This window comes from Triticum dicoccoides, chromosome 6B, assembly GCF_002162155.2.
Source record: "Triticum dicoccoides isolate Atlit2015 ecotype Zavitan chromosome 6B, WEW_v2.0, whole genome shotgun sequence".
Classification (NCBI taxonomy): Eukaryota; Viridiplantae; Streptophyta; class Magnoliopsida; order Poales; family Poaceae; genus Triticum; species Triticum dicoccoides.
In genome coordinates, this window is record NC_041391.1 from 430995381 (window position 1) to 431017743 (window position 22363).

The following is a 22363-nucleotide window of genomic DNA, read 5'->3' on the forward strand; positions in this document are numbered from 1 at the left end:
AGCTATAACACGAGCTATTGATCTACAACATAGATATGCAAAACTATCAAGACTAAGCTCATGATAAATTAAGTTCAATTAATCAAATTACTAATGAACTCCCACTTAAATAAACATCCCTCAAGTTCATCTAAGTGATACATGATCCAAATCAACTAACCCGTGTCCGATCATCATGTGAGATGGGGTAGTCATCAATGGTGAACATCTCTATATTGATCATATCTACTATATGACTCACAACTAAACTCGAAAGACAATATGACTAAGAAATGTTGGACTCAAGATCCATGATGTGAGTGTTGTCCCGCAATTGAGTCAATTGACCACATCATTCTTTGTTGCAGAGCTGCTTAGTAAATTTGGCATGAAATTGGTAATAGTCAAAGGGCAACGACGACAAACAAAATGATTTTGTGTATGAAGTCAGTGTCTCTACCGATCTCTTAGCTTGGCATGTCATATTTCCTTATTGCGCTTCTAAGCTTTGGTGTGTGCGGAACATACGGGTATTCAATGCTCATACAAAGCCTGCTGCTATCCTTTCCCAGGAGATTGCTGAACTACTAATGCCTTGGACTTGCAAAACAGCTAAAGAGGAAAAAGCTTCAATGCTTCACTCAGCCAACCAATTTGCCATCTAATATTTGCTCTTTTTTCTGCTTCCTCTTGTTGCTTTCTTTCTCTTTGGTTTGCTGTTTCATTGTTGTGTGTTTGGTAATGGCCGTTTTGTTGTCGCCTTTACTTTCCGTGGTACTTGTTTTTCAGCTGCGCTCTCCTGTCCCTTTCCGGGGCCCATGTAACTGTTGGTCCCATCAGCCATTTGAATATAAGGCAGAGATCGCTGCCTTTCAGCTAAAAAAATTGACTAAAAACTTGGAGCTCAGCTAAAAGAATGTAGCTTTTTTTAAGGTTAATGGGCCGGGCTAAAAAGAATCTAGCTAATGGGCCACATCCCAGAATCTATCCCTTTCGCCTATAACGACAAGCCCAAGCCCAACCCCCGCAAAAAGGAAAAAAATAGACAAGCCCAACCCCTAACTAGAAAGACACCCCACCCCACTAACCCACGGCCTGTGAGAAACTCCCGACGCCGTGCGATCCAAGCGAACCAACCGGACGGAAGTGCCCCCAACCCAAACGAGCGGCGACGAGATGGACGGCGGCGGTGGCGGCGGAAGCACAAGCGGCGACGACGGGAAGCAGGAGAAGCACCTGGTGCTTGCCCACAAGCTCTTCCTGCTCTCCCACCCCGATGTTGACGACCTCTCGAAGGTCGATCTCCGCTCCGACGTCCTCTCCGCCGTCAAATCCGATGGTACCGCACCGCACCGTCCCGCCCCCCTCGCCGCTCATCCAGTGTGCCAGCTAAACTGATCTGTTTTTGCCGTGGGGTTGATTGCCAGACATGGCGCCGCTGTTCGAATCGCTGGCCGCCGCGGGCGTGCTGGAGCCGGATGCCGTGCTGCTCTCCGAGATGCGCGCCCGGATCGACGAGGAGATCCGCAAGCTCGATGAGAAGTGAGTGGGTTTGTCCTCTAGTTCTGCTTACTTTCTTTTGTAGAGCCCGGCCTAGTGCTAATTCGGCTTCTAGACGTGGTCAAAAGTAGACGATAGATCTTGTCAGTAAATTGCTTTGCGCTGGCCATGTATGAATTAGCACTCCGTGTTTTGGACGCAGGAAGTGAGTCTTATAGCAGACTGCTTATACTGTTTACCCTCCTCCAAAGACCACGAAGCAAATGGGAGTATTCCCCAATTTTGTGTGAGAATTGTGCCTACTTGTGTTCTGTATTTCTGTCAGAACTGTGTCCATTATTAGTATTAGGAAGCTAGTTCTTTCAGAATGCACAATTGAGCATTGAGAAGAGTACTTTGAGTATTAAGGAAGGGTAGAATCTTCTTTTATTGCGAACACGCAAAAGCTATGCTTGTCGATATATTAGAAGAAGAGAATTTACAGAGTTTTGTCACCCACGGCAACTTGTACAACGGCAGGGGGCTTTCTATCTAGGGCTGCTGGCAAGAAAATGCTAATAGGATTAGTACAAGGCTATCTCCCTATGCTAAGCAACCCTTCCGCTCCGGCTTTGATTCAGAGCTCACCCTCAGCTTTGATCTTGCAAATCAGCTGGGCTGCCGAGCTAAGGTGATGCATGGAATACTCTGGTGTTCTGCTCCAGCCAAAGCATCCATATGGTGAGCGGAGCCGCGCTGTCGAATCCTTTGCGGGGAAGCTTGGGAAGACCGCGGTGTGCATCGGGCCACCAGTCAGGCAGGGCACAATGGTCCGACGCCTTGTGCGCAAACCCTCCCTGTGTGAAGCACCAACCACCACTGTTTTTGAGTCGACGACTAGTCGATGAGTCGTAAAAAAAGGTCGACTCAACATCGTGTCGACGAGTCACAACTAGTCGCAGCTGCAGGGCCGTCTATTCAAGAGTCGCTACCCCAGAACGACTCGTCGACTCGAAAACTTGCTGACCGCCAGACCTCGAGAGGGAAAATAATTGTGAAATCACTTGGGATTTAGGCTGAATAGTCAATGTTAAGGAGTAACTGGAGTTTCTTTGAGATACGATGTTCTGGATGAGATGGATGAAGGAAATTATTAGTTATTACTCCCTCCGTCCCATAATATAAGAGCGTATTTGACACTAGTGTAGTGTTAAAAACGCTCTTATATTATGGGACGGAGGGAGTAGTAATCTTGAATTGTAGACAGGGTATTCCTGAAGGTCGAATCATGAAAAGCACGTTGGTTCAGTGGAATTATGCTTGTTTCTTATTATCCATGATGCTCTTCCCAGTTATTCTGTATCTAATGTTTCCGCTGGTGTAAAGTTTGATAAGTACTAATTTGGTTCCTTTAAACTAAACTTTATTTTGTTTATGAAGAATTGCCGATGCTGAAGAGAATTTGGGCGAGAGTGAAGTGCGTGAAGCCCATCTTGCCAAGTCCTTGTACTTTGTAAAGGTTGGCGAGAAGGTATGAACTTGTTTACTTGTAAAATATAATATCTGAGGCCTGGTTAACAAAGTACGAGTTCTAAACATGGCTGTTTACATTATCTGAAATCAATGTTATAGGAAAAAGCACTGGAACAACTTAAAGTTACTGAAGGAAAAACTGTAGCCATTGGCCAGAAGATGGATCTTGTGTTCTACACTTTGCAAATTGGCCTTTTCTACATGGACTTTGATCTCATCTCAAAATCCATTGATAAGGCAAAGAAGTAAGCCCTTGTTCCATCTGTAGAGTTCCATTCTGCCATTTGGAACACCAGAGTAATGGTATTTGACCACTTACTCTACTGATTTTAGGTTGTTTGAGGAGGGAGGTGACTGGGAGAGAAAGAACAGATTGAAAGTGTACGAAGGCTTATACTGCATGGCAACCAGAAACTTCAAGAAAGCTACCAGCCTGTTTTTGGACTCCATCTCAACTTTCACAACCTACGAGTTGTTTCCATATGACACTTTCATCTTCTATACAGTCCTCACAAGTATCATCTCATTGGATCGTGTATCTCTAAAACAAAAGGTATTTCAACTTGGCTCTGTCTGTTATGTTTTCTTGTCATACTTATCTCTAACAAAAGGAACTTTCCAGGTGGTGGATGCACCAGAAATCCTTGCAGTGATTAGCAAAGTACCACACCTCTCAGAGTTTCTCAACTCTCTGTACAATTGCCAGTACAAGTCATTTTTTGTTGCATTTTGTAAGTCTAGATATATATTCCAGCTCAGTCTTGTGATTATTGTTTTTTAGCTGCAACGTATTTGTATGTGATTGTATTAATACCTGGTCAAATAATTATTTTCAGCTGGCTTGACGGAGCAGATCAAGTTAGACCGTTATCTTCAACCTCATTTCCGCTACTATATGAGGGAAGTGCGCACTGTTGTCTACTCACAGTTTTTGGAGTCATACAAGAGTGTGACAATGGAAGCTATGGCTTCTGCATTTGGTGTGACCGTTGATTTCATAGACCAGTAAGTGATGTGAAACAACCGCCTAATTTTATATGCCCATTCCTATGCACCATACATGCATCCCGTTTCGTTTCTGCTGTTGTATTCATATGTTTTGTCTTTCATTTGTTGTAGGGAACTTTCTCGCTTTATTGCAGCTGGGAAGCTTCACTGCAAAATTGACAAGGTCGCTGGCGTTCTGGAGACAAACCGGCCTGATGAAAGGAATGCTTTCTACCAGTCGACCATCAAGCAAGGGGACTTCTTGCTAAACCGCATCCAGAAGCTATCCCGAGTCATTGATCTGTAAAAGTTGCTGTTCTTGTTGGAGCTCTGGCGGCTCAGCAAAGGTTGTGCCCGGTTGTTGGACCTATTTCAGCTAGCCTCCTAGAGGATATGACCAGTGCCTGGCTTTGTTGAGCTTGTGGAGGAAGAAGTCTTGTATGAATTACTATGAACTCATATCTCAGAAGATCAGGCTGAAGGATGTTTCTTCTGTGATGAACCTGTTTATTCATTCCAAGCCTTATCATCTGTGCTTTAGTTGTGAATTTATTTGCTTGGCATATTTGGCAGATACTCCCTCCGTCCCAAATAAGTGTCTCAACTTTGTACTAAAGTTAGTACAAAGTTACACTAAAGTTGAGATACTTATTTTGGGACGGAGGAAGTACTCCCTCTGTCCCAAATTTCTTGTCTTAGATTTGTTTAGATACGGATATATCTAATACTAAAACGTGACTTGATACATCCGTATTTGGATAAATCTAAGACAAGAATTTTGGGACGGAGGGAGTAGTATATAGCAATGATTTCCATGTGTTGTCGCATAATACATTTCCAACTGAATTCAGATACCACCTCATATAAGGTGATACCACCATGCGCGCTACACAACAACTGTTAACTCTTGCAAAGAATTCAAATTCAATATACAGCTGTGATCTTCGCCGTTCTGTAAGTACATCAATTGGCTCATTTCTAAGATTTCGCGGGGCTGCCTAACATCATATATATTCTGTGAGAAATGAACAAAGTTTGTTGTTACCCACAGGGAGGTTACACATTGTGTGCTGCAAAACTCAAAAGCCTCAGGTGTGCTACAGAGCAGCTCTGGGAAAACTACAGCCGGCGGTCCACTGAGATCCACGCTTCCAATCAGCTCTTGGGCTCTGCAGGGATAAAAGAAATTTTGTGTGTGATGATTTGATTATAAAGCAGCTCTGGGAAAACTACATGTGTTTTATTTTCTCTACTTACTGAACCCTTGTTTGGGCTTCTGCTGCTTCCCTTTCCTCTTGCTTCCTCGTCTCTTGGAGCGGGGCCTCTCGTCTTCTGCTTTTGCTTCTGCTTCGGCCTCCGCTGCGCTGGCAGATCCTGTTATCTGCGCAAAGGATTCTTTGGCACCGGAGGTTACCTCACCAAAGAAGTCCCTCACCTTGTCAACGACACTTTTGAGCTCTTCTTTCTTTGGGAGCTGAGATGAAGAAAAACGATGTTCTTGCTGTTAGTGCACAACACATTCATTTCCTACCGTCCTGATGAAGAAGAAATATGTTCTTTCATTGGGTGCAATAGAGATTTTCGACATTCATTTTTGTTTCGAGATTCACCATGTACTCATAGTTCATGATAGTTTAGATAGCAAGGGGGAGCAACAGTGTTCGTTTTTTAGTAAAAATATGACGAGTGTTTGGCTTGTGACAAATCTCCCATGGTGGTGGGGTCCTATATCTGGTGTGTCGTTTCATATCACATATTTACCCTACCAATGGATGTTCATGACCAAAAAAATGGCGCATGCCAGTTAATGTGCAAAACTTGGGCAATCTAATTTTTTGGTTTGCTCATGGTCTGCCCGCACGCATGCATTTGGAATAGAAGATGTATCAGAATTTGCCAAAAAGTATACTCCCTCCGTCCGAAAATACTTGTTGGAGAAGTGGATGTATCTAGATGTATTTTAGTTCTAGATACATCCATTTTTATTCATTTCTCCGACAAGTATTTCCGGACGAAGAGAGTACAAATGGGTTGGCAAACTCAAAGCAAGTGCAAAATGCAAGGGCTTACCCATTTTGTGCGATCAGTAGAAGTGCATTAGAGGGAAAACGTACCTCGAGCACGTTGCTTGTCGCCAGTGCAGACCTCAGGTTCCCCTTCTCCTGCTCAGCCAAACGACAACAAGTATATAAACTGCAACCTCCATTTTGATCTTTGAATGAAAGGCTAGTACTAACAGAGCATATCATTATCGAAACGACGCGCCCTTCCGCAGCCAAGGATGAGAGAATTACCACGATCTTGTAGCCGTACCGGAACTCGGTTTCGCCCTTGAGCACGCGGAACTGCTCTTTCGCCAAGTCGATTATGTCGTCCTCGTCCTTCACACACCACGCACGCACAGAAAACGTTCAGCTTCTACACGACACGAGCGGCTAGATTCCTAGTGCATATGGAAAGAAAACAGCATATGATGATGGATTGTTTACTTTGTAAATGACGGTGGCGAGGTTCCGGGCGAGCGTGTCCTTGTAGATGTACTTGCCGAGGAAGTTGTCCTTGGCGGCGAGCATGATCTTGGCGGTGGTGCCGCCGGTGACGATGTTGAGCGGGTACCAGAAGTACACCTGCATGCGGGGAACACGGGGTGGCTTTCTTGACTCATCAACAAGGAATATACTACATACGTACATACGATCAGAGGGAATCGAGGAAGAATATACATTGGCGGTGCGGATGAAGATGACGAAGCGGGGGTTGCCGTCGTCCTCGATCTTGGGGAGCTGCGGCATGCGCCGCTGCTGCTGGGACTGCCGGTCCGACCAGCCCCTGCCCCCGCGGGCCTCCACCACCAGCGCGCGCCTCGCTGGCCTCGCGGCGGTCCGTGCCAGCTGCAGCCTCCGCGGCAGGAAGGAGCCCGCGCTGGCCTCCCCGGGCGTCAGGTGCCGGAGCCACGCCGGCCTCAGCGATACCCCTCCCACCACCTCCATGGATGCCTGTGTTTCGTTTTCTGTGATTGTCCGTCCTCCGTCGAGGGGGAGAAGCAGTGGAGGGGAGACGAGGGAAAGATAGCTAGCTTATCTGGTTGGGACGCCGGACAAGTGGTTACTGACATGTGGGCCGCTCCGGTCTACAGTGTCAGTGAGAGCTTCTGCGGCTGCTTTTCTTCTAGGTACACATTGTCGAGAAGAAAGTATTTCACAAAGTGAACTATTCGTGAAAAAATTTCACACTCTTTTGTATAGCGCCCGACAATTTACACTGTGCAACGCCTGACTGACAGACGCTACACATCTGGCTAGCGTCGTACTCCGGACTGCCTGAAAATTGCTAAGTCAGTGTGTAACGCCTAAGAGCTAGGCGTTACACTATATAGTGTAGCGCCTAGTGTCTAGGCGTTGCACTACATCTTCAAGCGGCCACTAGTGCAACGCCTAGCTCTTAGGCTCTGCACTGTACTGTGCAACGCCTAGCTCTTAGACTCTGCACAACGACTTAGCAATTTTCAGGCAGTCCGGAGTGCGACGCTGGCCAGACGTGTAACGCATGTCAGTCAGGCGTTGCGCAATGTAGTATGATGCCTAATTGTCGGACGCTACACAAAAAGGTCAGCTGTGTGAAATCTTTTTAATAAGAGTTTATTTTGTGAATTCTTTTCATTTATCGGTCAAATCTGTCGTTTTTGCCTTTCTTCTACGAGGCTTCTGCTCAAAATGATGCAGCATCTCAGCCAATGTGATGGCGTGGCTCCGTGCCTGGATGCCACGTCGCGCTAGCACGGCCTTCCAGTTTGTACATTGACGTGCTTGCCTCTCCCTCGTTTTATGAATAGGTTGATCTCTTGCTTGAATGTTAGACAATGTGTAGTCTCTGTATTTGTGTACGTGTATTTGTATCAATTGTAACACACTCATTATATAAATATAAGATAAGCCATCCCTAGAGGGTTGAGCTGATTCCCTCAAAGTCATTGTCTTACATGGTAACAAACCTGGCTACGTCCTTCGCTTCCGCTACAAAACCCTAGATCGCGCCGCCGCACCGCCGCTATGTCAGGCGCCGCCGCCTTAAGCTCCTCCTCCGCCGGCTTCCTTCCGGTATCGCTCGCAGCGCTTCTCTCCCTCCCGCTCGACTCCGCTACCATGCGGCCGCCTCAGATCGGGACCAGGAGCGTTGGTTCGTTCCTCTCCAATCATCCTCCGGCCTCTTCGTCGCCGGGACATGCATTGATGATTCATACATCCAGCGCTCCTTCACCCGCCTCAACGACCGGCCCAGTCGCGCCTCTGGCCCTTGCACCCGAGGCTACTTCATCGCCTGGCACGTCGGTGCTCTCGGGGTCGGGCCTTGCCCCGATCCATCCTGCCCTCATGGTGTCCGCGCCTCCGGCAGGAGCTTCTCCCGCGACGGCTGTCTCCCCCTATGGGGCGTACCCGCCGCCTGCGGGTTCCACTCCCGCGTCGTCGCTCGCGCCGCCTGTCCCTGCCCCTATGGCGTATGCGCCTCCGGCAGTTTTTTCGACGGGCTCGTTGCCTCCTCCGTTCCACTTCGGCAACCTCATCACCATCAAGCTATTGTCAGACAACTATATTTTCTGGCGTGCGCAGGTTCTTCCGCTCCTTGGGAGCCACTACATGCTGGGCTACGTTGACGGCACTTTTCCTTGCCCTTCCGCGCTGGTGGATAGCATGAACGGTCCAGTTTACAACCCGGCGCACCGTGTCTGGACGGGACAGGACCAGGCGAACCTCTCTTCCATACAAGGCTCGCTCACTCCGGCTGTTGCCGGGCTCATCGTCTTTGCAAAGACTTCTCATGAGGCTTGGACAATCCTTGAGCGCTCTTTTGCGCCACAGTCGTAGGCCCGGGTCAGTGCTCTCCGTCGCGAGCTTGGCGCTTGTGAGAAGCTCGACTCCACAGCCACGGAGTTCTACAACAAAGTCAAGGCTCTTGGTGACACGTTGGCGTCCATTGGGCAGCCGCTTACCGACTCCGAGTTTAACTCCTTCATCGTCAACGGTCTCGACGAGGAGTATGATGGTCTGGTCGAGATCATTAATGAGCACGGCAACACCACTCCTATGATGGTGCATGAGGTGTACTCCCGCCTCCTTCTCACTGAGCAATGCGTTGAGGCGTGTCGGGCTAACCGCAGCCGCAACTCCTCCTTTGCTAACGCTGCATACAGAGGAGGCGGTCTCTCCTTCGGTGGTGCTCAGTCCTCCGCTTCGGGCAAGGGGCCCGCACCACTGCCTCCGGCCTCGACCACCCCCACTCCGACTCTTCCCGGCGATGGGGGTCGGCGTGTCTGTCAGCTATGTGGCCTTGACGGGCACTAGGCCTTTAAGTGCCATCATCGCTTTCATAAGAGCTTCCTTGGTCTCGGCAATGATGGCAAGGCTACGCGCAATACTGCGCGTCAGGTTGCCATGGCTGATTACCCGGCGTCGTAGAAGCCTCAGGGACATACTCAGTCCTACTCCATCGACCCGCACTGGTACATGGACTCTGGGGCGACGGAGCATCTGACGAATAAGATGGGGAAGCTTCATCCTCGTGAGCCCTATCACGGCTCCGATAAGATCCACACCGCCAATGGAGCAGGTATGCACATCTCTCATATTGGTCAAGCATCCCTTCTTACTAGTCATGCAAATAGGAGTCTTCAGCTTCGTGATGTCCTTAGAGTACCATCTGTGACGCGTAATCTCCTTTCAGTTCCTAAACTCACTTATGACAATAATGTGTTTTGTGAATTTCACCCGTTTGATCTTTTTATTAAGGATCGGGACACGAGGGACATTCTTCTTAGTGGGCGTCTCTACCAGGGCCATTACCGTCTGGAGCATCCTGGAGTCTCTTGGGTTTTTAGTGGAGTTCGCGTTTTGTCGTCACAGTGGCATGCTCGTCTTGGTCATCCTGCCACACCCATCATTCGTCATGTTTTGCGTCGTCATGAGCTTCCTAGCGTGTCTAGTAATAAAGATGTAGCAGTGTGTGATGCTTGTCAGCAGGGGAAGAGTCATCAACTTCCTTTTTCGGAGTTTAGTCGTGAGGTGAAACATCCTCTAGAGCTTGTTTTTCGGATGTATGGGGCCCTGCCCAAACTTCTGTTAGTGGTCATAACTATTATATCAGTTTTGTGGATGCTTACAGTCGTTTTACTTGGCTCTATCTTATTAAGCATAAGTCTGATGTGTTTGATATTGTTGTTCAGTTTCAAAAACATGTTGAACGTCTTCTCAAGCATAAAATTGTTCATGTTCAGTCGGACTGGGGTGGCGAGTATCGCAACCTCAACTCCTTCTTCCAGTCGCTTGGGATCGCTCATCGTTTAGCATGTCCACATACACATTAGCAGAATGGATCCGTTGAATGTAAGCATCGTCACATTGTCGAGACTGGTCTCACTCTTTTTTCCCATGAATCAGTTCCGTTCCGGTTTTGGAGTGATGCTTTTACCACTGCAAGTTTTCTTATCAACCGTACTCCCACACGTGTTCTAAACATGAAGACTCCCATTGAACTTCTCCTTAATGAACAACCTGACTATACTTCCTTTAAAGTATTTGGGTGTGCTTGCTGGCCGCATCTCCGACCATATAACAAACGCAAGCTGGAATTTAGATCCAAAAAGTGTGTCTTTCTTGGCTATAGTTCCCTTCATAAAGGTTATAAATGTCTTCATGTTCCCACTAATCGTGTCTACATCTCTCGGGATGTCGTGTTTGATGAGCATGTTTTTCCCTTTGCCAACCTTCCCGTGTCCACCGATGAGTCTCCCTCCTTGCATTCATCCTCTCTTGCGTCTGACCAATTTGATGATGTTGCATACTCTCCTATATTATTGCCTAACCATGGTGCATGCACTGGACGAGGGGCTCGTTTGGAAATTTTGGAGGCTCCTACACCTCCCTCGCTGACGCTGTCTGATGTGCACGTCGATCACGCCACGCAGTTGCATGGCCTCGACCGGCGCGCCCATGCATGGTGCCGCCTGGGTCGTCGCCCCCTGGTTGTGGGCCGGCCTCATCGTGCGACCGGCCCGGCACGCCAGCCACGCCTGCCTCGCTGTCGCCCGAGGCTCATCCTGCTACGCCCGTGTCGCCATCGTCACCAGCTGGGCTGTCTCTCTCGTCGACCAGTGCGGGTACTGGCTCCACCTCGCCGTGTGGACCACTGGCGGGCTCGCCCTCACCACCCAACCCGTCGTCGCCTGGGGTTTCTACGTCACCATCGCCCAGTCCATCGCCGGCTGGTTCTTCTTCGTCACCGACGCCCAGTCCCTCGCCGGTTGCACCCCCGACCTCGACGGCTCCTGTTCTGCATCCACATACACGCAGTCGCAGTGGTATTTTCCGGCCTAAGGAATGCACCGATGGTACTGTTGCTTGGCTGGCTGCGTGTCTGGCTGCCGATGTTGCAGATCCGTCCTCCGAGCCTCGTTCTTATCAGGCTTCCATGCGCATTCCTCATTGGAGAGAGGCCATGGAGCAGGAGTATCACGCGCTTCTTCGCAATAAGACGTGGACTCTCGTTCCTCCACCACCGCGGGTCAATGTTATTGATTCTAAGTGGGTGTTCAAAGTGAAGAAGCACTCGGATGGGTCTATTGAGCGTTATAAAGCCTGCCTTGTTGCCAGAGGATTCCGGCAGCGCTATGGTCTTGACTATGAAGACACCTTCAGTCCAGTGGTCAAGCCTACCACCATTCGGCTACTTCTCTCTCTTGCTATCACTCGAGGTTGGTCTGTTCGTCAGCTGGATGTGCAGAATGCCTTTCTCCATGGCTTCTTGGAGGAGGAGGTTTATATGCGACAACCGCCTGGGTTCTCTGATCCTGATCGTCCTGATCACATCAGTCATCTTACCAAAGCGCTCTATGGTCTAAAGCAAGCTCCTCGTGCCTGGCATTCTCGTCTTGCAACAACTCTTCGTGCTCATGGGTTTGTGTCGTCTACTGCTGACTCCTCATTATTTATTCTACAGAAGCCAGAGGTCACTATGTATCTTTTGGTTTATGTGGATGATATTACCTTGTCAGTTCCGCTCAGTCAGCTGCAGATGCTCCCCTTGGTGCTGAATTTGCTGTCAAAGATCTTGGGAGGCTTCACTACTTCCTTGGAGCTGAGGTTACTTCTCGTACTGATGGACTTGTTATGCCACAGAAGAAGTATTCCTTGGATTTGTTGTAGCGTGCTAGGATGCTTAAGTGCAAACCGACTACCACACCTATGTTCTCCACGGATAAGATCACTGCTGTTGATGGTGAGCTTCTGTCTTCTGTGGATGCCACAGAGTACAAAAGTATTGTTGGTGGTCTCCAATACTTGAAGATCACGAGACCGGATATTTCTTATGCTGTCAACAGGGTTTGTCAGTATCTCCAGGCACCTCAGGACACTCATTGGGCTGCTGTTAAGCGCATTCTGTGTTATGTCCAATTCACAGTGTCGTTTGGGCTACATATTCGGCCATCTCCTTCTCGGGTTCTCTCGGCATACTCTGATGCGGACTGGGCTGGTAGTCCGGATGACAGGCGATCCACGGGGGGCTATGTTGTGTTCTTTGGTTCTAACTTGATTGCCTGGAGTGCTCGGAAACAGGCTACTGTATCACGTAGTAGTACTGAAGCTGAGTATAAGGCTGTGGCTAATGCTACTGCAGAGATTATCTGGGTACAGTCTTTGCTTCAGGAGTTGGGTATGTCCCAACCTCAGCCTCCCATCCTTTGGTGTGATAACATCGGTGCTACATACCTTTCTGCAAATCCGTTATTCCATGCCTGAACAAAACACATCGAAGCTGACTATCACTTTGTACGGGAACGTGTGTCACATAAGCAACTACAGATCAAGTTCATCTCTTCCAAGGATCAACTTGCAGACATCTGCACTAAGTCATTGCCTCTACCATAGTTCGAGGCCTGTAAGCGCAATCTTACCCTTCTTAGTTCTTTAGAAAGTGGCTAAATTGAGGAAGGGTGTTAGACTATGTATAGTCTCTGTATTTGTGTACGTATATTTGTACCAATTGTAACACACCCATTATATATATATGATATAAGCCACCCCTAGAGGGTTGAGATGATTCCCCCAAAGTCATTGTCTTACATTGAAACAAAAAACCAGAAGAAAAGGTTGATCTCTTGCTTTAGCAAGGCCAACCGGTATCACTGTACACCGTCATCTCCTTCACATATTTCTTCAAGGCAATTTCAAATCCCAAATGCTAAAAAGTGCATGCGTGCTCGTTGACGTGATCGAGCACTCACCCTTCCGAGCTGTCTGATCAGGATCCCAGTCGCCAGGTCTTTCGCTGTTGGGTTACGGAGTGAAGGAGACAACAGACAGTGCAGTGGGCCTCACCCAAACCCACGCCCCCATCCACCACAAGCACACGACAGTTTCTTCTCCCAAATCCACCGCTGTGTTCGTCGATCCGCGGTGCCGGCCGCGCCGCACTCCATGAGCGCCTGCTCATCTACCCAGCCGACGTCGGGGGCCAAAGTGACAGATCCGACAGCCTGCTCCCCCGTCTCCATCTTTGTTCGGCCGTCTCCGGCGCCGCGACACTGGACTGGCTCACGGAATCCGTCGAGTTCCTGTCCGCATTGCACTCCGTCGTCGTCGTCTCGGCGGTCGCCGTGATGCTCGACTCCAACGAGTTCCCCTGGCCTCCCGCGACAAGGCCATATCCGTGTGGGCGGCTTTCGCATCCTCGGAAGGCGAGGGCGCACCCGTCTCCACGAGGAAGGCGAGTGTGCACTGCCCCCATGCTCCTCATTCAGGGTCGCTGGCCCTGACAACGTCGCAGCGGGTCTCTTCCTCTCCTGCATCTCGCCGCCGGCCGCACCCGGGATGGCCTCGACCTCCTGCCGGTGCACCTCCTTCTCCCTACTCCTATCTTCTGCTGCACCCTACAGCTACCCAGCTCAGATGTATGAACTTCTACTCGTGACCATGTACAGGTGATGGCTTTAGCTTGAACTGGAGAACAAAAATTGCATCAAAGTAGAAGGTGGATGATGGTGCTGGTGCCTTTTCTCTTGAACTGTTGCTGGTGATGGCTGCAATTTGAAGAAGTGGTTTATTTCTCTCCTTTCTATTCTGCAATTGTGCTCCCCCTATGGGTAATGATTCTGTTGCTTAGCACAAGGTGCATTGTAGCTTTGGGTTGTTTTAATGCTTGCTCAATGGGTTGTCAGGCAGTTTGTATCCACTATTTTCTTTGGCAAGAAAGCTAATGAGTTGCTTGTAGAATCTATGGAAATTGTCTAATAACCCAGTATGAGTTGCTACCTTTTAATCCTTTTTCTAAACAAAACCCGATTTGCCTGGATATAGTATGCAATTTTCTTAGATCAGAGCACAACTTTGCCTGCTTGTGGAAATTAGTAGCATGTGCATATTATAGTGCTGCACTGATGGCATGACGTGTTGTTGTACCTTGTTGTACTATATAAAATGTGCTCGTCTCCATTGGATGGGCCATGGAAAGGTGAAGCAGCGACCATCTTGAGAACATGATCATTTCTATGGTTTGCACTTTCAGGAAGAACAATAGTGATCTGCCTCTGTCAGCGTTTGGATAGTAAGAGGGAGGGGAGGGACTGAATTCAGTGCAAGTGGCCAAGTTGTAACCGGATTGGTGTTGTAGTAGTTACAATATTTTGCATTTTGAAAATTGATATACTACAAAGCATAAAGGATTGATTATAGTAGATTTTGAAGTACTGATTGTAGTTTTTTGTCTCTGCATCCTCAACATTATGGCATATGATTTGCCTACAATCTATAACATTTTTGGGTATTCAGTTCTAGCTAAAAAATATGCTTTCTTCTATCCAGTGGTTCTACACTAACTTGCCTAATATTGTCAAGAAAATGCCTACAATTTTTGGCATATGATTTGCGGCAACCAGCAAGTGGAGGGAGGAGAGAGGTGTTAGAGTGTCGGCAACCAGTAAGCAAAGCGGGAGCGAGAGCTTGTGGGGAGCGTCATCTGTGCGCCGCGACCACTTAGCGGGGAAGAGCTAGAATAGATAAAGCGTTGTTGCTAGTGGTCAATAAATTGGGCCGCGAATCACCGACAACTATCTTAGAATTGGCCCCCCTAAGAATGTGTTTTCCCACTCAAATCTATGGTTCTACCTTGTAGAAGCAGGAAAGGGAGGTTGAAGGGGGGTGTGTGTGGTCTCAGATTTTTGGGTGAATCATTGATTTTGGGCATTAGGGTGGTTTGCGTGTGGTGATGCGTGGCTTGGACCATTGATGATTTGAGCCGTAAGTGTCCAAAACTTGCCCAACACATGATAGTTAGTTGCTAGAGATGCTTGTTCAAGTTGCCCAAGGTTTTGAGTTTTTTTGCGTGTAGTTGTTGATCCTAAGTAACAAATTAAAACTTGCCTACCGGTTGTTATTTAGTTGTCTGATATGGTTCAGAGTTTGCCTAAATGGGTGTCAGTTTTGCTACTTAGGGTGCCTAATATAGTTTCGGTGCTAGTTATTTTCAGTCAGTGCCATGGAAGATTTCATACAAGCGCCAGATTGTATGAAACTCAATCTAGTGGCTTTTAGTTTCGCGAAAAGATGCCTAACACTATAGGAAGTTGCCTTAATACCTTGCTCTCCTTTATTTTCCTTCACACTTCAGCATAATCTAGGGGGTAATTTTATACTTGAATTTTGAATGTGACAACATATTATCATTGAATGAGACAACACATTATCATTTTATGTTTTATGTGGACAATGCACAACAGTTTTTGATGTCGAGTGGAGATTGAGCCTTTTTGTGTCTGGGTAAAATACTTCAGATAATGAACAATTCTAAACTTGCATAATGTTTGTTACTTAGTTGCTTGTCATGGTTCGCAATTTGCTTTTATTGGTTTTGTTACTTATGTGGCTTTGAGTTTTGCCAAAACTTGCCCAACACTCTGTAGGTAGTTGCCTCTGTTAACACAATGTACTTTGCTCATGTTTTACTTTTCCTTCACATTTTCATCATATGGTTCAGAACTTGCTAGCTCTTTTTATATAGTGTCTTGGAAATTTCAGGCAAGCCACTTGAATACGCATTTATGGTGATGTTTTTACCTTTTTAGTGGGTAAAATGGCTGGGACAACAAAAACATGTAATTGGAGAGAACAACCTGTGGCTGCTCCTGACCATAATTCATCTGCCGACCATGATTCATGTCCTGCCATTAAAGAGCAAGAAACAAACGGAGAGTACAGCAAGCTCCGGGTAAGCTCCTTTCCCCCTTGTTTAAACATCCACATGCTTTGTTTTTTCAGGCACCTCACACACATATATCGAAGTTCACAAACACAGCACACTTGGTCTAAAAACTGGGGGTTAGGAAAGTACACACTAATAGACCAGACAATTAACACACAAAACAAGCAAGTTAAACACAAATGATAGGTCACATACAAATGTTAGCTACAGACCTAGGGGGGAGGGGGGAGTGGGATGGTGTTGTGTGTGAGGCAAATCGCACATGTATAACAAGCAAGTCACATTCAAATGTCAAGCAAGTAATATACTCAACACTAGCAAGTCACATCAACACTAGCTGTAGGTAAGCTCCTTTTCTTTTCCCCTTTTAAAACACCACATGGTTTGTTTGACATTTGAGTAGGACTTGCTCGACATTTCAATGTGACTTGCTAGTGTTAAGTATGCGACTTGCCTGATGTGTTTTAGGAAAACTCTATGACTTTGAATGAATCTGAATGTGTGAATTACCTGACACACAACATCCTGTTCCGGAGCTTAGGTCCTTACTATCTAGTGGGATCAAGTGTTTTTTGATTACCCGATTTTGCATTTGAACTTGCCTACAATTATTATTTTTTCAAGTGATTACAATACAACTAAATATAAAGGGCCTGGTTGGTCAGCTAATGACATCATATCACAAATTGCTTAATGATAGCGCTGGATTTTCTAAAACAAACCCATCGAAGTTGTTGCCGTTTGTTCTCCAGGCAGAATCATTTTTGTATAAAAGCAAACTAAAAATGAACATGCTTTGTGATTTTGCTTTCTCCCACCCATTTCATATTCGCTTATAAGTGCCCCAATAGTTGCTCACAGTGTCACACTTCCCCCCTTCACATCAAGTTCTAGCACGCATGAGCACACATGAATTGCTTACTAGCCTAAGAAACCATAAGTTGCTACTCTTTTTTGTTTCCGCAACACACTTCCAGTACAAAAAACAGCCTAAGAAAAACATCAAGGGGTTTCTCTGGAAGTACAACATCCGATAGTTGGAAACGAAAATGAAACAGTTTTCATGTACTGACATGACTTGCTTATTATCACTATTTGATTTGCTTAAAAACCCGCTAATAGTTGCTCACACTTTTTCCCGTACATATCAAGTTCTAGCACGTGCAAACACACAAGAGTTGCTTACTGGCAACATTAATTTTGCTTAAACAAACCCTAAAACTTGGCGGATCTTTTTTGTTTTTTCAACACATTCCAAGTACAAAAAGCAACCTATGAAAAGCATCAATGGGTTTCTATGGATGTACAACAACCAGTAGTTTGAGAAAGAAAAATGAAACCGTTTTCTTGTACTGACATGATTTGCTTATTGTCAATACTTGATTTGCTTAAAAAACCTCTATAGTTGCTCACTAATTCCTTCCAGTAAAAATCAATACTAGCTGCTCATGCAGATGGAAGAAATGAGGGGCAAACATAGGAGTAATCAGGATGAACAAATTCAGGAAAAATCAAACCTTCTCTCTCTTTCCTCTCCTACACCCTGGTTCACTTTTTTATTATCTATTCCTTATGTCTTTAGATCCGTAGATCCCTTTTCAGTTTCCAAGCTCTCCATTGCAGGGACCTTTGGGTGGAGGCCGGTGATAAAAGGGGGAAGGATACAATGTTCCTCTGTGTCCCTTTGCGTGGTGGAAAAGAAGCAGAAGATGGGTGCGGGGTAAGTTGTGGGATGACACGTCCAGAGAATTCCTCTTACTAGGGCGGACGAAGGACGTAGGAGACGGGGACCATTCACTTTCCAAATCTGAACAGGGGGGACCAGAACATACCTAATATGGGAGGCTGCCAGGGGGTGCTAGCGGGAAAACGTTTGCCCGCTAGTCGCGTCCATTTCAAAATTCTTTCACGGTCCTGAAGAGAACAATGAAATTGGCATATGTCACACCTAACCAGATATTAGTGTGCCTTAGAACTGGCTAGTGGGCCCAGCCAGCTGGCCAGACAAGTGGCGTGCGCGGGTGATGATAAAAGAGGCCGCCTGTGGCCGTGGGTGTTATGTGTGTGTTGAGACTTTTCCTGTATCCAAATCCTTCTTCTGAAATCACATCCCCTTCTTCCTCTCCAAGCCTTCTTTCTCGCTCGATCTCACCCCTCTCGATCCCCTTCCTCCGCAGTTCATTACAACTGGTATTCAGAGCCAAATCTGCCGAATTTTTTTCTTCCTGGTGGTTGATTGAGGGTCGGTAACATCCACCGCGCCGGTGCGGTTTGCTCCGGCGAGCCGTGCAAAATCCGTCGTGGGGTTCAACCCCCTTCAGCATAGGACAACGGCTCCTCCCAAGGCTTTGGCAATGAAGCGACAAGTTCTGGCCACCATGGACAAAGGGAACACCAACATCACCAAGATGCTCGAGGCCCTGCTCGCCAAGGTCGACGACCAGAAGGCAGCACACGAGAAACAGATCGAGCTCCAGGCCGCCTTCAACATCCAAATCTCGCAGGAGGTGTGCGGTCTCTCACGGCAGATCAATCTGACCCAAGCGGACCTCGACATCACGCGCAAGACGGTGGAAGGATCGGCTTCTCTTACGGGCTCGGTCACCACGCATCTGAAGGAAATATGCCCTAGAGGCAATAATAAAGTTATTATATATTTCCTTATAATCATGATAAATGTTTATTATTCATGCTAGAATTGTATTAACCGGAAACATAATACATGTGTGAATACATAGACAAACAAAGTGTCACTAGTATGCCTCTACTTGACTAGCTCGTTAATCAAAGATGGTTATGTTTCCTGACCATGATCAATGAGTTGTTATTTGATTAACGAGGTCACATCATTAGTTGAATGATCTGATTTACATGACCCATTCCATTAGCTTAGCACCCGATCGTTTAGTATGTTGCTATTGCTTTCTTCATGACTTATACATGTTCCTATAACTATGAGATTATGCAACTCCCGCTTACCGGAGGAACACTTTGGGTGCTACCAAACGTCACAACGTAACTGGGTGATTATAAAGGAGCATTACAGGTGTCACCAAAGGTAGATGTTGGGTTGGCGTATTTCAAGATTAGGATTTGTCACTCCGATTGTCGGAGAGGTATCTCTGGGCCCTCTCGGTAATGCACATCACATAAGCCTTGCAAGCACTGCAACTAATATGTTAGTTGTGAGATGATGTATTACGGAACGAGTAAAGAGACTTGTCGATAACGAGATTGAACTAGGTATTGGATACCGACGATCGAATCTCGGACAAGTAACATACCGATGACAAAGGGAACAACGTATGTTGTTATGCGGTTTGACCGATAAAGATCTTCGTAGAATATGTAGGAACCAATATGGGCATCCAGGTCCCGCTATTGGTTATTGACCAGAGATGTGTCTCAGTCATGTCTACATCGTTCTCGAACCGTAGGGTCCGCACGCTTAAGGTTTCGATGACAATTATATTGTGAGTTTATGTATTTTGATGTACCGAAGGTTGTTCGGAGTCCCGGATATGATTACGTACATGACGAGGAGTCTCGAAATGGTCGAGACATAAAGATTGATATATTGGACGGATATATTTGGACACCGGAAAGGTTCCGGAGAAGTTTGGAGCCCCGGGAGGTTACCGGAACCCCCCGGGAGGTATATGGGCCTTATTGGGCCCATGTAGGAGGAAGAGAGAAGGAGCAAGGGAGGGGGGCGCGCCCCCCCAAGCCCAATCCGAATTGGGGAGGGGGGCCGGCCCCCCCTTTCCTTTCTCCTTCCCCCTCTTCCTATTACTACTACTAGTACTACTTCCTAATACTAGTACTCTTTCCTTCCCCCTCCAAATAAGATAAGGAAAAGAGAGGGAAACCTACTTGGAGTAGGTTTCCCCCTCCTCATGGCGCGCCCCCCCTAGGGCCGGCCACCTCCTCCCTCCCTCCTTTATATACGGGGGTAGGGGGGCACCCTAGGACACACAAGTTGATCATTGATCGTTCCTTAGCCGTGTGCGGTGCCCCCCTCCACGATATTACACCTCGGTCATATTGTAGCGGTGCTTAGGCGAAGCCCTGCGACAGGAGAACATCAAGATCGTCACCACGCCATCGTGCTGACGGAACTCCCCCTCGGCGCCTCTGCTGGATCGGAGATCGAGGGTGCGTCATCGAGCTATACGCGTGTCAAGAACTCGGAGGTGCCGGAGTAACGGTACTTGGATCGGTTGAACCGGAGGATGTACGACTACTTCCTCTACGTTACGTCAACGCTTCCGCTCCGGTCTACGAGGGTACATAGACAACACTCTCCCCTCGTTGCTATATCATCACCATGATCTTGCGTGTGCGTAGGAAATTTTTTAAATTACTACGTTCCCCAACAGCATCTCCACCAGCCTGCCCATAAGCAGCATAAACCTCCACCGCCTCCTCCCCCTCCATTGTCCCTGCGCCCGGTGCCCGATCCAGTGCGCCCGTCTTCGTCCCACGACTTCTGGGCGACCACCAATCACCGCTCATTCCGGTGCCTCCGCAGGGCGGATTCTTCGCCACAGCGACCGCGTCTCCGATGGGCTACCACACCAACGAGTAGCACAAACTTCCCAAGCATGATTTTCTCAAGTTCGACGACACGACACCGTATTTGTGGTTGCATCGCTGCCTCGCTTACTTTGAGCTCTACAAAGTGGCTTGATGTCTACTACACAACCTTCTTCTTGTAGACGTTGTTGGGCCTGCAAGTGCACATGTTTGTAGGACAGTAGCAAATTTCCCTCAAGTGGATGACCTAAGGTTTATCAATCCTTGGGAGGCGTAGGATGAAGATGGTCTCTCTCAAACAACCCTGAAACCAAATAACAAAGAGTCTCTTGTGTCCCCAGCACACCCAATACAATGGTAAATTGTATAGGTGCACTAGTTCGGCGAAGAGATGGTGATACAAGTGCAATATGGATGGTAGATATAGGTTTTTGTAATCTGAAAATACAAAAACAGCAAGGTAACTAATGATAAAAGTGAGTGTAAATGGTGTTACAATGGTAGGAAACAACGCATAGGGTTCATAATTTCACTAGTGCAAATTCTCTCAACAATAATAACATAGATAGATCATATAACAATCCCTCAACATGCAACAAAGAGTCACTCCAAAGCCACTAATAGCGGAGAACAAACGAAAAGATTATGGTTGGGTACGAAACCACCTCAAAGTTATCCTTTCTGTTCTATCTATTCAAGAGTCCGTAGTAAAATAACATGAAGCTATTCTTTCCATTCAATCTATCATAGAGTTCATACTAGAATAACACCTTAAGACACAAATCAACCAAAACCGTAATGTCACCTAGATACTCCATTGTCACCTCAAGTATCCATGGGCATGATTATACGATATGCATCACACAATCTTAGATTCATCTATTCAACCAACACAAAGTACTTCAAAGAGTGCCCCAAAGTTTCTACCGGAGAGTCAAGACGAAAACGTGTGCCAACCCCTATGCATAGGTTCATGGGCGGAACCCACAAGTTGATCACCAAAACATACATCAAGTGGATCACGTGAATATCCCATTGTCACCAAAGATAAGCACGGCAAGACATACATAAAGTGTTCTCAAATGCTTAAAGACTCAATTCGACAAGATAACTTCAAAGGGAAAACTCAATTCATCACAAGAGAGTAGAGGGGGAGAAGCATCATAAGATCCAACTATAATAGCAAAGCTCGCGATACATCAAGATCGTGCCATAGAGAGAACACGAGAGAGAGAGAGAGATCAAACACATAGCTACTGGTACATACCCTCAGCCCCGAGGGTGAACTACTCCCTTCTCGTCATGGATAGCGCTGGGATGATGAAGATGGCCACCGGTGATGGGTTCCCCCCTTTGGCAGGGTGCCGGAACGGGCTCCCGAGAGGTTTTTGGTGGCTACAGAGGCTTGCGGCAGCGAAACTCCCGATCTATCTTCTTCTCCGATGTTTTTAGGGTATATGGGAATATATAGGCGAAAGCAGTCGGTCGGGGGAGCCTCGAGGGGCCCACGAGAGTGGAGGGCACGCCCAGGGGGGTGGGCGCGCCCCCTATCTCGTGGCTTCCTCGATGCTTCCTTTACTTCTACTCCAAGTCTCCTGGGTCA

General features: G+C 47.2%; 2 protein-coding genes across 2 annotated transcripts; one reads left to right on the forward strand and one right to left on the reverse strand.

The window, feature by feature from the left end:
• The first annotated feature begins 1155 nt into the window (after positions 1-1155).
• On the forward strand, positions 1156-4536 carry LOC119322603 (26S proteasome non-ATPase regulatory subunit 6-like). The gene is made up of 8 exons (XM_037596090.1): positions 1156-1318; positions 1407-1521; positions 2899-2989; positions 3091-3236; positions 3325-3544; positions 3614-3722; positions 3828-3996; positions 4111-4536. The coding sequence occupies exons 1-8, from the start codon at positions 1156-1158 to the stop codon at positions 4283-4285; spliced, it is 1188 nt and encodes a 395-aa protein (XP_037451987.1). The 3' UTR covers positions 4286-4536.
• A 261-nt stretch (positions 4537-4797) lies between these two features.
• On the reverse strand, positions 4798-7015 carry LOC119323394 (protein HHL1, chloroplastic-like). Its single transcript, XM_037597039.1, has 6 exons — positions 6702-7015; positions 6468-6605; positions 6273-6359; positions 6093-6140; positions 5236-5452; positions 4798-5147 (listed from the first exon to the last, which is right to left on the reverse strand). Exons 1-6 carry the CDS (start codon positions 6966-6968, stop codon positions 5134-5136), a joined length of 771 nt encoding a protein of 256 aa, XP_037452936.1. The 5' UTR covers positions 6969-7015; the 3' UTR covers positions 4798-5133.
• Positions 7016-22363: the final 15348 nt, after the last annotated feature.

What these genes read in the sequence shown, in the direction of transcription:
- LOC119322603 (XM_037596090.1), top strand. Translation starts at nt 1,156, where the DNA reads ATGGACGGCGGCGGTGGCGGCGGAAGCACAAGCGGCGACGACGGGAAG. An exon ending in TTGTAAAGGTTGGCGAGAAG is followed by an intron (nt 2,990 to 3,090) that starts GTATGAACTTGT and finishes TCAATGTTATAG; the next exon opens with GAAAAAGCACTGGAACAACT. An exon ending in GTCATTTTTTGTTGCATTTT is followed by an intron (nt 3,723 to 3,827) that starts GTAAGTCTAGAT and finishes AATTATTTTCAG; the next exon opens with CTGGCTTGACGGAGCAGATC.
- LOC119323394 (XM_037597039.1), bottom strand. Translation starts at nt 6,968, where the DNA reads ATGGAGGTGGTGGGAGGGGTATCGCTGAGGCCGGCGTGGCTCCGGCAC. An exon ending in GGTACGGCTACAAGATCGTG is followed by an intron (nt 6,141 to 6,272) that starts GTAATTCTCTCA and finishes TTGGCTGAGCAG; the next exon opens with GAGAAGGGGAACCTGAGGTC. An exon ending in CGACAAGCAACGTGCTCGAG is followed by an intron (nt 5,453 to 6,092) that starts GTACGTTTTCCC and finishes TCTTCATCTCAG; the next exon opens with CTCCCAAAGAAAGAAGAGCT.